Source organism: Diorhabda sublineata, chromosome 1 (genome assembly GCF_026230105.1).
Source record: "Diorhabda sublineata isolate icDioSubl1.1 chromosome 1, icDioSubl1.1, whole genome shotgun sequence".
Taxonomy (NCBI): Eukaryota; Metazoa; Arthropoda; class Insecta; order Coleoptera; family Chrysomelidae; genus Diorhabda; species Diorhabda sublineata.
The window spans coordinates 44,731,788-44,748,663 of record NC_079474.1 but is presented as its reverse complement, the minus strand read 5'-3'; the positions used below and the strand labels follow the sequence as shown (position 1 = coordinate 44,748,663).

The window sequence follows — 16,876 nt, the reverse complement described above, 5'->3', positions numbered from 1 at the left end:
TTCTTTCCCATATATCTAACTTCTCTTCTTTTTTTTTTTGTTAAAAATCCACGTTTGGCCTCCGTAGCTCAATGTTGGTCTTATTATTATTTTATACAGATGTGGCTTCGTCTTTCTGACGATTTTTTTGGAGCTTATTATCGCATTCCCAATTGTTTACTTTACTTCTCATTGCTCCTTTCCTTTGTGGTGTTGTCTTCGACTTCTCTTCGTTGACTCTGATGCTTCTATGAAGACTCTGCGAATTTCCTTATGCTGGTTTTTAGTGTCCCTGCTTTGTTCAAACCTATTTTACGTAATATATATTCTAATACTCTATTGAACAGCGTAGTGGATAACGGATCTTCCTGTTTTAATCTTGTGATGATCTCGAAACGGTTTGATACTCTTTGCTTTACCTTTATCTTCGTTTTTGTATGTTGGAGTGTCATTTTGTTAAGACTAACTAACTTTTTTGGAATGATAAGATTGTTCATAATGCTGTACAAATAATTCCTATTGACAGTATCGTAAGATCGACAGATCATATTCATACTCCATTCTTTGCGTTTGCCTCTGAAGTTTCTGCTTCACCTTTTTCCCCTCTCTTGTGTATTGGTACCATTATTGACATTTTTCACGCTTCTGGTACTTTCTCTTGTTCCCATATATTATTTATTAGATGATAATTTCCCGTCTTCCACCGTATTTGATTCTAATTCGTCTTTGAAATCCCATTTTTTGTTTATTTCATATTTTGTGAACATTATTCTTGTCTATTTTGTTTATACTATGTTAGAGCGGATTGAGAATTAATTTATTTTCTTTCATATCACAGAAAGTAGCGTTAACTGTTTGACGATATCAATTTTGGTGGAATTGTTGGGACAGAGATAATTTTCTTTACGTCCTCGATTTTAAGCAAAACTTATCACGACATAAGCAGTCATTTTTCACCTCGAATAATGATTTACAAATATTTGCGAATGTTTCGTTTAATTATGTACCTATTTGGACGATAAAAATGTTATTTAATGATAAAATTTAAACTTTCAGTTGACATCGCTTATAGTCAGTTGCAGGTCTGAAGATAAGTTAAAATATTTCAGTGAAAAAATGGTTATCAGAAACTTTTGGACTAAAGAAAAGAATAATTTAAAAGTTTTGTTTTTTTTCAAATCTGTGTTTCCAGGATATAGTTAATAATAAAGATAGAGGAAACGAGATATGGAATCTTATTCAAGGATGCCCGAACTATTGATAGTGAGAGACAGACCATAGGTATACCATTCTCTACATCTCTCTAATCTATTTTTATTGGATCACAATGACGTCAAAGCTTCGAGTGGTGGGAACGGCAAGGAAATCTGAAGCGAGTAGAGAAAGATAGGGAGTGGTAAACTTGTGGGAAGTGAGGGAACTTCCAAGGAAGCTTTGGACATATAAATGAAGCGAAATAGTGTGAAATATGCGTTTATTTCATTTGCAAACTTCTAAAATACAATTTTCATAAAATATATAAGCAGTACATAAAAAATAACAAGTATATGTATCTAAACGAAATATTATTTTATTATATATTAGCAATTTGTTCGTGCAGTCTATATTATTTCAAGCATATCGTGACTTTAAAGCTCACTTTTATCAACATTTTACTTAAAATTTATTCAATTAGCGCGACAAGCATCTTTCTGATGTTCCTAGACTCGTCACTCTGAAAAAAATCAAATTTAACAATTTTCCGAGATGGGACTATTGCTTTATATAGTTCAAAACAGCTTTAGACTATTTACTAATCATGTTTTACTTTCAAATATATTGAAACAATTGCTAAAAAATATTGGAATTAAGTGTTCTAAAAGGTATTGATCCAATTTCACATTTAGAAGTGGGATAATTGAAACATTTAAAAAGTGGAAAAAATATTGAACTGTTTTTGAGTTGTTACTCTACAGAATTCAATTGTTATAATATAGTGTTTATCAGTACAAACTTCAAATATAAACTAAAAGACCAAATTTTGTCGCTTAACTATATACGGAAATAGGGGATAGTTAAAACAAAAATTACATCTACATGCTTTGTTAGTTGATAGAAAATGTATGGTTATTTACATCTTCTGCAATTTCAAATAACGAATTAGTATGCTGCTAATTTCATTGGTACTCTAAGTAATTTAAATGCATCATCTACCGAAATAGATATCTAATAAAAAATAGTGAAGTAGTTTGGTAGATTATATTAGAAATATAACATAACCTCATTGTTTCACGTTTCCCAAACGTCTGTTTTTATTTTTTTATTAGATATAGATTAAATTAACTATTGGCAGTGTTTGAAAAAGGAGTTTCAAGTATGAAATGCCTTAATTATTTTGCGAACGACTTGCACTATTTTATAAACTTTGTAAAATACTGTGGAACGAAGAATTGATATTTTAGGATATTGGTGAAGGTAGAAGTCAATAAAAATCTTATAAATTCACTCAGATATTCAGTATGAATCAATAATATTCTCTGCGATGGAATTTGCTCGTGCGACACTTAATTAAACACAGTAATCTCAATCTTCTCGTGCAACAGTGAGTGATAATTGCAAGGACCAGCTCGTTTAGACACAGGTCTGTTGGGCGACGGCGAGGCTGATTCGCTGGCTAGATTGGGATCAGCGAGTTCAGAACCTCTGAGAAAGGAAGACAGTTTTTACAGAGATGGATGGAAATACTGCAATGGAACAAGCTAAGACACATATAGATGAACCTTCTGCTTGTCTTGACAATCAACTGCTCTGCTTAAACATGCGTTTCAACATATGTGCAAGCCTTACAGTTTGTCTAGTGAAGCTGAAAGGTTCAAGCTAAGGTGCCTGATCAGCTTTTTCGACATGGATATTTGGTAGGCTCGACGATGCTTGCTTAATAATTCTCGACCTCCCACTATCTTAACCATGAACTATTAGTTCTCAATATAGTGTTGTCAACTGTTCTTATCGGGGTGTAAAAAATCTGATTAAGTGAAAACAAATCTTTACATGCCTGCAAAATGTTAGAAGATTAGAAGTTTATATGATTATAAATTTCATTCATACCGAGGAAGGAGGGTTTATGAATTGACAGATGATAACTTCGATAGCTTTGAAAAGTTTTCTCACCAAATGATAGAAAAATACGATCATAAATTCCAAGAATTCCAATAAATAAGGTTATGTTTTGCGACGAGGTCCGTTTTGTGTAAATAGAAACATAATTATGGATACTGAGCACGTGCAATTCCTCGTTCTTCGAAAGAATCCCACAACTATTCTTACAAAGTATAAGGTATCGGATGGAACGATAGGCAATAAAATAATTGGTCCCTTTTCCATTGAAGACTTTGCTCCGGTGATATTCAAATCCAAATATTTTCCGTTGAATTTTAATGCAGAAATTTCGTTTCTTGTAATTTTGTATTGGATTATCTTGGATAATATTTATTATTGTATCATTATTTATTACATATATTTGTAATAAAATGAATGACAATACATGATATTATATTTTATTAATTAGAAGATGGATACGAAGGTGTAGTTTTATCGAATGACCCGAAATGAATCCTTTAGACCATTTCCTGAGGGGTGACTTTAAAACTTTCATAAAAAATCTGCCAATACTCGACAGATTGTTGCAAATATTGATTTTTTTCAGCGCAGGTTTCTTGGATTTAAAAATATCAACAGCAGTTTTTACTTATTTATGTTTCGGTTTATTCCAAATGATATAACTGCGGAATTATGGCAACGTATATGTCACATGAATTTTATAGAAAAAAAAAAAAAACAAAAATAGGACATGATACATCCATAGAGACATTACAGATATAGGCAAAAAGCAAGTGCGATAACCGTCGCCGTGTACGAGAGAGATAATCAGAAATTTGAGTAATCCTTTTCTAACTGCGCGTATAGACAAAACCAAAAAAATCTCTGATTGTCCGTCTCTTTCTCTCTCATCGAAATCGGAAGGACGTACATAGAGGGCTATGACTTGTTACCTCTATCTATAATATCTCTATGTATCAAACTGAAATAGCAAAGTCCTTTGTATTTTTAGAAAAACGAAATATCCGACAACAATGTAAATATCAACGTATTATCGACCACATTAGCTTGTGAAGCAAAACTAATAAAAATCGTGCAAGTCTTTTCTGAGATAATTGAGACGGTACAAACTTATAACTAAACACCTTTGTTGTATGTTTGAATGAAAAAATAAATAACTGTTTTTATAATGAAAACTTATTAGTTTTAGATTACAAATTATGAATATATTTTAATAACCTATTATTGCTAATAATATGTTTTCATATTTTCCGGTTGAGTCTCCCTAAAATAAAAAAAATAATAACACTATTAAATAGAACAATATGGAAGCAGAAAGTATTTTTTATTTCTAATATGAATAAACGAAGCAACAAATATAACAACTTGATATTGTATTGAATATAATAAGATACTGGGAATTGATAAACTTTTTCTCTGTTTTCTTTAACCGATAATTAATAGCAATGTCTTTAGGTATTTTCCAGAACAGTCATCCTAAAAAATAATAAAACCCTCTATCAGTGCTCTTCCAAAACTATATCCTTCAAATGATTTAGTCAATATTAAAAATTCTATACAAATCTTAAGGAGAAAATGATAATTGAAAGCTATTCATTTTGCATTTAAAAAATTGATAATATCATATGCTATAAATGAGCATTGGCAGTAAATTTATGAGAAAGCACAACGCAAAAAAGCTTAAGTAAATAGAATTTTCTAAAGATATTACAACAATATACCCTGCAGGCCTATCTGGCTCTCGGGTTCGAGATCTTTCACACACCCTTTCCGTTTTGTCTGTTTTTTGCTTTATTCAGCAGTCCTTCAATCACACTATTCTCAAAGTTCTTCTTTCTGAGCTTATTACGTTTCCTTATTCATAGCTTATTTTGCCCTTTTTTCTTTATGGTCCAGGTTTCACATGTGTATGTAGCAATTTTGGAATTTATACTAATATTCAAAATAAATTTCCATATAGCCCTGATAATTTACTATGGAATATAGAAATTCAATAACTACAAGGGTCATAGTAAAATGTGTATCCTGTCATTTCATTTCAAAATTGACCACTCATTGCCAGTGCGTAAATGTTCAGAAACATTTACTAAACCCAAAAGAGTCCGGTTGATATACAGATAGGTCAAAGACACAACTGAAAGCAGTTGGAGGTAATTTAGAGCTGTGTTGGACATTAAATCGATAAAAAATAAATATATTTAAAACTGCTGTCACAAAAAACTCCAAAGGCATCCGAGATGGTAGTTATCACGTTTAAGATAGTACAAAACTGTATCGAGCATCTTTAAAAACTTTCAACGAAGAGTTTGTAGAAACTTAGGGCTAAAACGGATATCTGAAGCACTGAATATTTCATACGAACGCGATCATCATATAGTTCACGTCAATTTGGACATGACAAAAATTACTGAGAAAATGCATCCATCTCCAAATGTTTGAATGTTGACCAAAAGCGTGCAAGGGTAGAAGCATCGCGTACGATCTGTGCTCGATTCGAAAACTTCTTAAACCGAATTTTTACTATGGATGAGACTTGGGTACATTTCTACGATCCAGAAACAAAGCAACAATCGATCGATGGAATGGCGACATTCTGGTTCTTCAAGACCTAAAAATTTCATGTCCAAAAATCTACTGGAAAAGTTCTTTTGGGATTACCATGGAGTAATCATGAATGATTTTTTGGATAAGGGTAGAACAATAACTGGTGATTACTATTTTTTTTTTGTTTTTGCAGGACAACGATCCTGTACACAAATCTCATGTTACCATGTGAAAAATTCGTGATTTAGGGTTTGAATTACTAGAACTGAAAAAAAGTTTAAAAAGTCGTAAATTTTCTTCCAACTAGGAGGTAATAAAAGCTGTGGAGGTCTGGTTTGCAGAGCAAGAAGAAACATTTTTTTTTTGAAAGGTCTAGATACGTTGCAGGTTCGCTGTAATAAATGTATCCAATTAAGAGGAGAATATTTTGAGTGATAAAATATTTTGATTTGAATTGAAATTTTGTTTGGTTCTAAAGTAGGCTAAAAATTTTTCAATATATCCTCGTATACATATCCTGAATTGATCGAATGGATTGTTGTCTTTATAATACATAAAAATCTGATATCTTAAGCTCTGCGTAGGCAAATTTGTTGATTAAGCTATTTCAACAGCTTTGATATTTGATTAGATAGAAAAGAAAACAATTATATATACAGCATACTAAATTTATGTTATTACATTAGTTTTCATAAGACAATCAAGTTAAAAGAGTAAGAGCAAGGGCTTGTTAGACATTTAGTATCAAGGCTAAAATATATATAAAATGGTAATTTAATGATTTCAAGTAAGCGTTTAGGTTCGGTTCTTAGGTAGAATTAGAAACACAAGCCTTTATACTTAACGTCTAGTAAGCCCTAGATCTTCGTTTGAAAGATGTATAGAAGAAATTTGAAGAAAATTTAAATAATTATGTGCTATAAAAAAGGCAAATACTGATATATATCTCTTACCGAAACGCGTTCATACAGACTCTTGGAGTATTTAGTTTCGTAAGCTTCTTTTATATCCTCCAAATCGATTTCAGATCTAGAAACTATTATTCTGATGAGTGTTCTATCGTCTGTACCCATACCAGCCATAGCGTCGTGCAGTCTCGTCGCCAAATAAGTAGCTCGATCTCTCATGCAACTCACCAAACTCAAATAAGCATTTTTGGTTGACCCTGAGAAAATTAAAATTTATATTGAAATCATCATTAATCAAATGGCCTTTGACTAAGGAGAAAAATATTGTAAAAACAAATATGGGTACGCAGTCGTTTAGGAAGATAATAATAAAAATTTTGGTAAAGGTTCTATGAAAATTATCATATGTCCAAAACCTTTTGTTACTTTTACCAATTAGGTAGGCAGCACCGTTGTAATTATTGGATCAGTATGGTTCCACTTTCCCAAAGGTAGTGTCAATTTACTAAAATTTTAGATCCGGCAGTAGTAAATTCATAGTTAGAATATAGAAAATACTTTCAATAATACGTGCTTGAAATGACAAATTGTCTGAAATAAAACGAGGTAGATTTAGACCTACATCTCTGTGCTGAACAAACCTTCTTCTCAATGATTCCTTAAGCTTTCCGGAGTTCACTAAACGATTTAAGTCTAGAGCAGATGTTGTTCTCTTTCTTTCATAAGTCAAATGATAAACGTAGGTACTTTAGTATGTTTTTTCACCTCTATCTGTACTTAAGTATTTATTAGGAATTATATTATTTATATATCTTTCTGTTTTTTACCTGAAAATTCATTATCAATAGCATCTTCAATGGAATGTCCAGTCAATGATTCATATTCATCAAAAATAAGCTTCAATTGACTGGGATTTTTCAGGCACAAAATTGAGTTAAAAACTGATTCTTCTGTTCCCCAAGATGATTCTCCAGCATCGTATAAAGCCTGTGCGTCAGCAACAGCAGCAGATTTATTAACTAATCCAGATTCATCCCGGCCACCCTGCAAATAACCAAATAAATATATATTTCGTTAAATATCAATTAGTTTCAATAATAATATTTCTCTATTTATTCTACTTGTAATCATGAATAAAATTTACCGTAGATAGGGACACCAATAATCTCTGCAGTGTACCGGATTCATCTCCTTTAATGTCATCTTCTAAAGATGTCTCATACACTAAAATATAAGAATAAGATTTAGTAGTGAAACTTTCATCAGCAGTTCGCAGGAGAATTTCATGCGTATTTCACAAATTTTGCAATGGTACATTGATAGCTGAATCATTATTCTAGATACATTTTCGACCAGTTCGACAAGTCAGTTTAGATAGAATGTGAATGAGCGCATGATAACAGAAAAACAACACAAACACAATCTGCATTTGTCAGATTGAGTGTTCGGATCCTTAATAATATTTTTCTTGTAGTTATTCACGTTAATAACTTGATCCTGGATAGCCATCATAAAGCATTCGGTGTCTGGAAAGAGATTGCCGCTAGTAAGTCATCTGTTTGAAGCTTTTTTGTCAACATGCGGTTGGTTGAGGACGTGTAGTGCCTTTCGTAACCACTGTATCATTATTTATTACTATATTATGATTATTATTATATCATCTATGGTTTTGAAATATCACCTATACAGCGTTTAACGTAATGTATCGCTTTAGAAAAAAAGTGGTTTATAGAAAATTAAATTTTCATGTGAGTTTCACGCCATGTTATTTTCATTATAGCGACGCAATGTCATGGGTAGGTAGTTAAAGAATTAGGTCACCCTGTTCTCATTTATAGAAACAACAAAAAAAGGGAGCGTAAGGACAAAAACAAGGGATTGAGATAAAAAAGGAATGTAGGGCACTGCCTAATCAATATCGCTGAAGATACATCTTAGAAATTTATAATGAATTTATTAAGCTGAAAACTTATTAACAGTGAAAGTGGCAAATCAGTTGGAGCTATTCAGTCATAGACAAAAGAAACAGGATGATTCTTAAGAACTGTTCACGAATATTCACAACATGTTTCAATAAACATGAATGTTCAAAAAATGTGCCAGTCAATGATGAGATTCATCTAATGAATAAAAAAGGGTTTCTAATAGAAAGTTGTATATGTGAGTGAAATTAACCAAATTATAGGTAATGTTGCTGAAATGAAAAAGATAAGTTTTTCTTCTCGTAGGAGACCGAGATATTGTGAATTCTGTCTTTCACTGTTTTGTGCCTTTTTGTTCTTACTCCTCTAACGTTTTCTAGTATATCCAGTAGACCTACAAGTCGTTTCGGATGTTGCGGAATACCATTGTTAAGTCAACTGTCGACAGATGGTTTGTGCGGTTCCCAGTCGATTCCTGTATATTTTTTTATTAGTTAATACAGTTTATACAGTTTAATTCATCATGTAATGATGAACGGATTAAACAGGTTACAGGTAAACGGCGGAAAACCTGCAGCACCGACGATCTCCGAGATGGGGCTTAAGAAAGAGTTTTACCTATTGCGATAGAGGATTTGATGAACGATGAATGTTGAGTTATTTTCAGAGAGATATTCGTAGGCTACTAGTAGTAAATGATAACAGTGGATTTGTTTGAACCGCTGGTGAAAATTGCGAATCGGGGTTGTGGGTCATTTAGACGGCTCGCAATTAATGTTATGTCAATATTGATATAATCGGTGTTAATGCTATTTGTATTGGTAGTACCTGAGAATGTTTGTACCAAAAGAGCCTTTTTAGTTGGTGGTTGGGTAGGGTGCACTCAGAGTATTGTACGGAACGGACGTCAATGTGAGAGTGTGAATGAATCGCACTCCCAAATAGACGTCTGGTGGAAATTAGGAGGTGAAAGACTTACGATAAAGGTAATGGGAAAGTTTTTGAGAGTTGAGTGTCATCTTTCATCTCTTGCACCGTTCCGAGAATTGAGTCAGGAAATTTTGGGATAGGACGTTGTTTGCGGCGGAAGCAATTAGTGTGGTATCGTCTGTATATAATTCGACAATTTCCAAGCGGTGCTGAGGTGCTAAGGTATCAGATGAATAAATGATTTACAGCAGGGGGACTAGTATGTACCCTTGAAGAACGCCAATTAAGGAGGCTAATTAATCAAAACATAAGGAAAGTACTGGGACTAGTGCTCTGAAAATTTCATTGCATGGGTTTTCCGAAATGCTCGTTTCAGCTAAAATAATTTTAGTTTTCTGAAACTTCCGGTTATACAGGAAGTGGACCCAATCTTCGTTATTTTGAACAGAATGTTATGGTTTTTATTAAATTTTTGGAATGTACGCGAAATTTCAATATAACTATATGAGATATCGTATGCCTAAACTCAACCATTTCTTAGTTATTTCGCATTTCGAAATTTTTAAAACACATGCAGCCCTCTACTAAAAAAAATATATTTTTAAGTTCTAACTGACAATTAAAAACTATGAAAATTTCAGTTTTTTCAAGTTTCTACAAAAACCGTTAATTTGAATATATATGAATATAAATATTATATCGAAGTCTCTTTAATTTAAAGCGTAGAATCCAATGGTAACGAGAAAAATGGGGGTTGCCATTTGAAAAAATTAAGTTTTCGAATTTTTTACATAGCGATATTTGGCACCATTTTCTGAACACCTTATATAAATTTTTGTCAAGGTGTTCACAGATTTTGAAGGGTGTAATTGTTATTTGTCGAAATCCTAAAAATATTAGACCTGACTTACTTAAACTTGGAAATATAATTTTTTTAGTGGAGGGCTGCCAAAAATTTCGAAAATGTGAAATAATTAAAAAATGGCGGACTTTAGGCATACGATATCTCATATAAAGTTATATTGAAATTTCGCGTAGATGAGAAAGTGTCTACGTAGTATCATCCATAAAGAGAAAAAAATAAGTTAAATATCGCAAAGATATAGCGAAATAGTCGAAATTAAGCAATAAGGAAATTAATCGGTCGACCTACACTGCAAAAGAATAAAGATTTAAATCTTATAGAGTTAATATATAATGAAAAAATACCTAAAAAGTTACGAAGGAATAGAATTGGGGAAGAAAAAAAAAGAGGTATACCCAAAATGGGTTGGACGGACAGGATATAACATAAATAAAATTGAAACTCTTGAATCTCAAGGATAGAAAGAAATAGAGAAAAGAAATAAATTGTAAACAGTCTATAGTGCTAATTACACATTCATGCAATATCATAAAGTTTTTTCCATTGAAATAGGTTCAAATGTGAAAAAAAAACTAGACTAAAACTAAATTCAATTCTAAAGCTTTAATAAGAAAGTTATACTGAAGATATCGCTGAAAATAACTCTGAAGTATGAATCGATCAAACAATCATTTGTTATGTTCAATATTATGGCCGACAATGAAAGAACTCAAGATGAAAAATTACTTTAAACAAAGGAGTTTTGAACAGAATACTTAATAATGAAATTCCGTTTCAAAATCACGGTTATTCACAAAGAACTTTCAATTATTTATCTCTCTGAAAAAAATTTCAAAATAAAATTGTTTTAAAATTAATGTCTACCTAAATCAATTAGATAAAATGTGGTTTATTACGGGATATTTTGTATTTGAAACGTTTTGACGTATCTTTGTCATACTTTACAGAAAGATACATGTTTGCGAGGAAGATCTACGAAGGCCCGTGTGGTGAAAACTGGAAATTGTAGAACAACCACTATCGACAAAAATGAGAAAACTATTGAAGAAACGTGGTTCCGAGAGCTTGAAGTGTTTATTACTTATGCATGATTATTCAACTTACATTCCTGGTATCTTTCAGATATCTGCAGAATTTCTTCGTTGTTATGGACAACCAAAATTTCCACTAGGGTATCGTCATCAGTACCGAGACCGCTAACTGCTTTGTGTAGTTCTTCTACTTGGTAGTCCAAAGGGTCTTTAAGTAGAGCCAAAATGACGTCTTCGAAGTCTCCACCAAGGTCACTTTTAAGATCTTCTATTAGATCCTTTGAAAAATATTAAAAATCAGTACTGAATGAATATGAAATAAACTGAGTTTCTTTGTAGTCTTCTTACGAACAATTTAAACAAATTTGAATTTGTGTGCATTTCGATTTTAAAAAAATATCTATTGATATTTCTCCAGAAAAAGATTCAGAAAAAATAGAAATCGAGTGATTTAAGTACACTTATAAGTTAACGAGCAAGATACTTACTTCTCCAAACATTGTCTTATATGTAGTGACTATTTGACGTCTCTGTTCATTTGTTCTTTTAGCTAGAATTTCAATTATAGCATCTTCGTTGGTGCCTAGACCGTCCAAAGATTCTTTTAAAATTTGTGCGTCTTCATCAGCTTTGAAGTTTTCCCAAGGAAAAACGGTGGGCTAAAGAAAATAATGAGATAATTGATGCCTTTAACAAATTAAGATGTCTTCAATTGCAAAAAAAATTGAACCTAATATTTCACAAGGGTACATAGATGGCTACAAGATGAATGGTTTGGCCAGAGCTTACCCCCAAATAAGCGAATTTTTCTCGCTTGCAGGACGAGCTACCGTCTATCAAGTATTCGCTGTCAAGGAAGGTGGACGTGCGATACATAATCGATGCCATTTTTTGAAAATATATTTTTTGTTTCTAAAGGTTACCTAACGTTAAAAGAAGCCCTTGGAATGGCTTACAGTGATAAGGCACAAGAGGTATTTATACAACCACCAGATTTAAACGTCTTTACTGATGAGGAATCTGTCAACGAGAATCAAGATGGGAAGTTGAATAATTTGAGCGGCCGTTAACTTCAATCTCAAGTTGAAATAGAGCTTTCGAATGAACATTTCTTCCTATGGTTTTGAATAGAGCTACAGAAAGATGTCGGACTTTTCCAGTTTTTAAATCCCTGGCCGGTTTCAGTGGTTTGTAGGTTAGCAACTGACCGTAGTGCCATCTCCGTACTCGGTGCTTCCTCTGCATCAAGAAGAACTCTTGGACACACATTAATCTGAGATCGAGAATATAATTGTTTGTTCTTGGTACCAATTTGATAAAGCTCATCATCGGTTTTAGCTAAAACAACACCTATAATGTTCCTCTGTCAACGTCTGGAACTGCAATTCTTACAGAATTTTTAATAGGTACCGGAGCAAACTTCTTTTCACTCGATTTCAGCATGTTTTCAGCCTGTTGTTGTAGGTTTTTCTTAGCACTTTAACCATTATCTTGTAGTTTATATCCCCGCATACGCATTGATATATCAAATATTTACATTTCTTATTGCTATTTAGACAATGTATAGATTTTCTAGGAAATGTATGTAATATAATTTATTTTACACATTTCCGTGTGATTTTTGGAATTACATACATTTTTCAGGAGTTGTATATAATGACGGATTACATACCTTTCCGGTAACATAAATATATAAATTTGGTTACTTATAAATATTGTATTTAGCCAGTAACAATTATAGGAATTAAATACAAAATATCTAATCTCGGTCGTAATGGGTTAACAGAAATTTAGTTGGTAATCAGTGTGAACATCTGGCGATCCAAATGGAGGGAACAATGTGCAGAGTTGATTGTTTTAATATTTACTTTATTGTTATTATTAGGATCTGAACCATCAACTATTGATTTAAAATAAATGTTCACGGTTGACAAGTCATTGGGTGTAAAATAGTGTCATGATACTAATAATGTAACTATTTTTCATTGATAGAATTACTCATATTTCTGCTGTAAAATTCTTAGAAATCATTTATAATAAAAACATCGATGACTAAACATCGTTTTTCGAGTAAAATAATCACATTACGATTTTCATTGACACAAAATAATGTTTTCTATACTAAAATATTGCGGAAGTATAAAGACGGACGGAGAAGCATTTAGAAAATATCAGACTTTTAAGTCACGAAGAAAAGTTCTTGTCCTTGGGGTGAATATAGAGAGCAAGTTTAATCTAATCTATTGATATATTTATATGTTGATATGTATATTTGTTGAAAATTACTTTATCAAGATTGTAAATTTATTTTTAATTCGTTTCTTATCACTCACAGGTAGGATTTCCGGTAGATTATCTTGGAAGATTATTTATCAAGTTTAAAAAAAAAAAAAAAATAGAATTAAATATTTTTTATTGACAATATTTTATCAACTTAGTTATGTTAAATCTATAAACGTTTTAAGCAAAAATTGGAAAAATTTGGAATTTTGGGGTGTCTCATAATTAACGTTGGTTTTTATATGACTAAATGACTATGTTTTAATTTAAACACGTTAAGACTAGTTTCTAATTCTATGAAGAGTTTATTTTCTTCATTTTCTTGTTTATTGATGATGCAATACGTAAATAGTATGGAGTGCGATAAATATGAAAGTACGAGGTCTAGCTATTAAATAATGAGACAGCGCGCCTAGAGGGCGCTCTGGACGGGTGGAGTAAAAACCGAGTACTTCGTTGGGTATCTAGACATCTTGTCTATGCATGTCCCAAAACACGTTTCCGTCACTATTATAGTATTTGTGCAGTAGCGGCTTGAAACGAACGTGTTTGTTTCTCATGCCGAAAACCATGTGTGACGAAAAACAGAGGCAAGAGGCCTATGGAGACAATTGTGAAGAACGAGAGAGCACTGAAGATGACCAGCGCCAAGGTCGCCCTGTGACTGTTCCAACTCCGGAAACAGTGAACAAAATCAACCAAAAGGTGCGTGCAGATCCTCGAATGAGAATCCGGATGATTGCCCAGGTTGTAAACGACGATAAAGAAACGGTTAGAAAAGTTTTACACGAGGAATTACTCACGACAAAAGTCTGTGCGAAGTTGGTGCCAAAAAATAAGACTCGTGACCAAAAGCTTTTGCGTCAACAGGTCTGAAGATTTCCTTGAAAGGCTAGAAATTTTAGACAAAGATCTGCTTTGAAAGGGACCAGATTTGAGTCGATGGAAGCGGTAAAGCAAAAAACAACAGAGCTCCTAAAGGGACTGCTTCGATCAATGGAAAAAAAACGTATGGAAAGGTGTGTGGCGGGGGTAAGGGAGTATATTGAAGGGGAGCATTTGAATGTAGAATAATTTTTATAATAAAACGCTTTTTCGTAACCAGTCTCGTTATTATATAGTCAGACGTCGTAGTGTATTATTGGAATAAAAAATTTAAAGTTGTTGCGGCAGTAAGGAAAATATAAGAATTTTAATGGGAAAACGTAGTTAACGAGCTCGGCGCTAGTTTAAAATTTTTAATAGTAAAAATTTGATGCTTGATCGTTCGCACTCAAGTCGTCCACATGCATGGGACATTCAGCTTATAAGAGTAGCAGTTAATCAAGTAACAGCACTCGCTGATGATCGGAATCCTTTGGACATTCCAAAGATATTATACATTGCCGTTTAAAACTATTAGTAACGATCTAAGAAAATTGTCGAATAGTGCTCCACGCATTAACCGAGATTAAAACATTAAAACAAAACGTCGATGATAGTTTTATTAGACGCATTGTTACTGGTGATGAAAAATGTTAAATCAGTGGTTGGCACAGGAAATTTCTTCAAAAAATTTTTTGAAAGCTGAAACTTGTGTCTTAAGTCAAATACGTAGATATTATTTCGGAATATTTTGAAATTATCATAGGCTGAGTAAATTCAAATCAATATTGAAGCTCTGTAACTAATCTACTTAACAGACAGCTCATGTTTATCTTTTAGTTTTTTGGGATAGGTTATTAATTATAGGATAATGAGCAATTATAATCTGATCTATCCTAACCTAACTCAACCTAAATGAATAATTCGTAAAAATGAAATATAAACTCAACGGTTGAGGAAAGTTAGATATGTAGTAACACAAAACCGCGTATGCAGGCTTAGAAAACATACTTTCCATATTTTATTAGAGCGTGAAATGCTAGGAATATATCTTCAGTGAGACATTATTTGGAGCTATTCTAAATAGGGTTCCCACAGCTTTACAGCCTCAAATAACTTCTACACCACTTCGTCATTATTCAAAGATGATGTGGCGTAGGGTTTCAAATTGTTTCCTGATGGAAAATCCTCTTTTAAATCGTCATTAAACTCCTGAACTATTACTATGACATGTGCCGTAATGATTGTTTATGATCCGAATTCCATATGAACTAACGATTTATTTGAAAATTATTTTTCTCATGTCGTTGTCATTGAAAAGATCATCAAGCATTGTAGTATGAATAATTTATCTACTGAAATTGGAAATTCAATCCAAAATTTTCACTAAAGAGGATATATCATAGTTGTCACGTAAGTGGAGAATGAAAATTATTCGCTATTGAACGTGTCAAAATGCGTAAGTGGAGCGCAAGAATGTGTCAATGTATTTAATTTGGAAATTTGGTTACTATCGATACATTTTTCTATTTCTACCTGAAATTTTAGTATGAAAAGTAATATTTTTCAATAAACACTATGAATGTCTCTACTACATTAAATTAAAAATTTATTGCGATCTAACTAGCGTTTTTATAAATGTTAAATTAATTGAAATCATAATAACTGAGTGGAGTGAAAACATGTATACAAATGATATCTACAAAATATGTAATGGAAACATTAAAAAAACACTCACCGCCATTATTACAGAAAAACTGAATGGGAACTGTATTGAAAAACAGATTCGAAGGAATACACCTCGACACAAACTGTTGCGCGCGGACCGACAACACTTGCGCAGTAATACGGTTTATATTGAAGGTTGTGAGGAGTAGAATATTTCCACCGCTCTTTTTATACAGAGATTATACAAAAGTATACGTGCTAACAGCTACCTTCTTCTCAAACACTACAAAATTTTCATTCATTATTTCCTTTCGAAAAAATCACTTTTGACCCTTACCCTTTTGAAATTTTTGAATATTTTCTCACCACCATTTAATGCTTCGTTAAATCTACGACTACTTTAACGGTGAGCTATAAAAAATCAACTAGTTTCAAATCTGGAAACTATATATTAAAAACATTTGACTAAAACTCTTCTGAAATATGTTGAATTTCTTCTCCACAGGCATTCAATGTTTCGTTAAATAGAGGAGCAAAACGTCAGTCGGAGTCCGATATGGAAATTAAGCAGGATTGGGTATTTATGTAACTCCATGTTTGGGGTTTTCATAGAGCTATTTAGCGAAAACTTTTGACCATCACTCTTTAGAGAAATACAAAATCAGTCAGAGCCAGATTTGGAGTGACAATTTAACTCCCTGTTCAGCGTAAAAATCATAGTTCTTAAAGTAGTCGGAGTACTGACAAGATGCTAAGCAATCTTAAGCAAAATTAATTGAACTGCAT

The 16,876-nt window shown here is 32.5% G+C and overlaps 1 protein-coding gene across 3 annotated transcripts; it reads right to left on the bottom strand.

Moving 5' to 3' along the window:
* Positions 1 to 1,439: 1,439 nt before the first annotated feature.
* Positions 1,440 to 16,279, bottom strand: LOC130451014 (annexin B9-like). Of its 3 annotated transcripts, none has more exons than XM_056789822.1 (7): positions 16,161 to 16,279; positions 11,767 to 11,937; positions 11,352 to 11,556; positions 7,675 to 7,754; positions 7,358 to 7,574; positions 6,576 to 6,787; positions 1,440 to 4,554 (listed from the first exon to the last, which is right to left on the bottom strand). In XM_056789822.1, exons 1-7 carry the CDS (start codon positions 16,164 to 16,166, stop codon positions 4,504 to 4,506), a joined length of 942 nt encoding a protein of 313 aa, XP_056645800.1. In that variant the 5' UTR covers positions 16,167 to 16,279; the 3' UTR covers positions 1,440 to 4,503. The 3 variants fall into 3 exon arrangements, with proteins under 3 accessions (XP_056645800.1, XP_056645787.1, XP_056645796.1); XM_056789809.1 differs by having other exon boundaries at positions 1,440 to 4,342; XM_056789818.1 differs by having other exon boundaries at positions 1,440 to 1,693.
* Between the last annotated feature and the right edge of the window lie 597 nt (positions 16,280 to 16,876).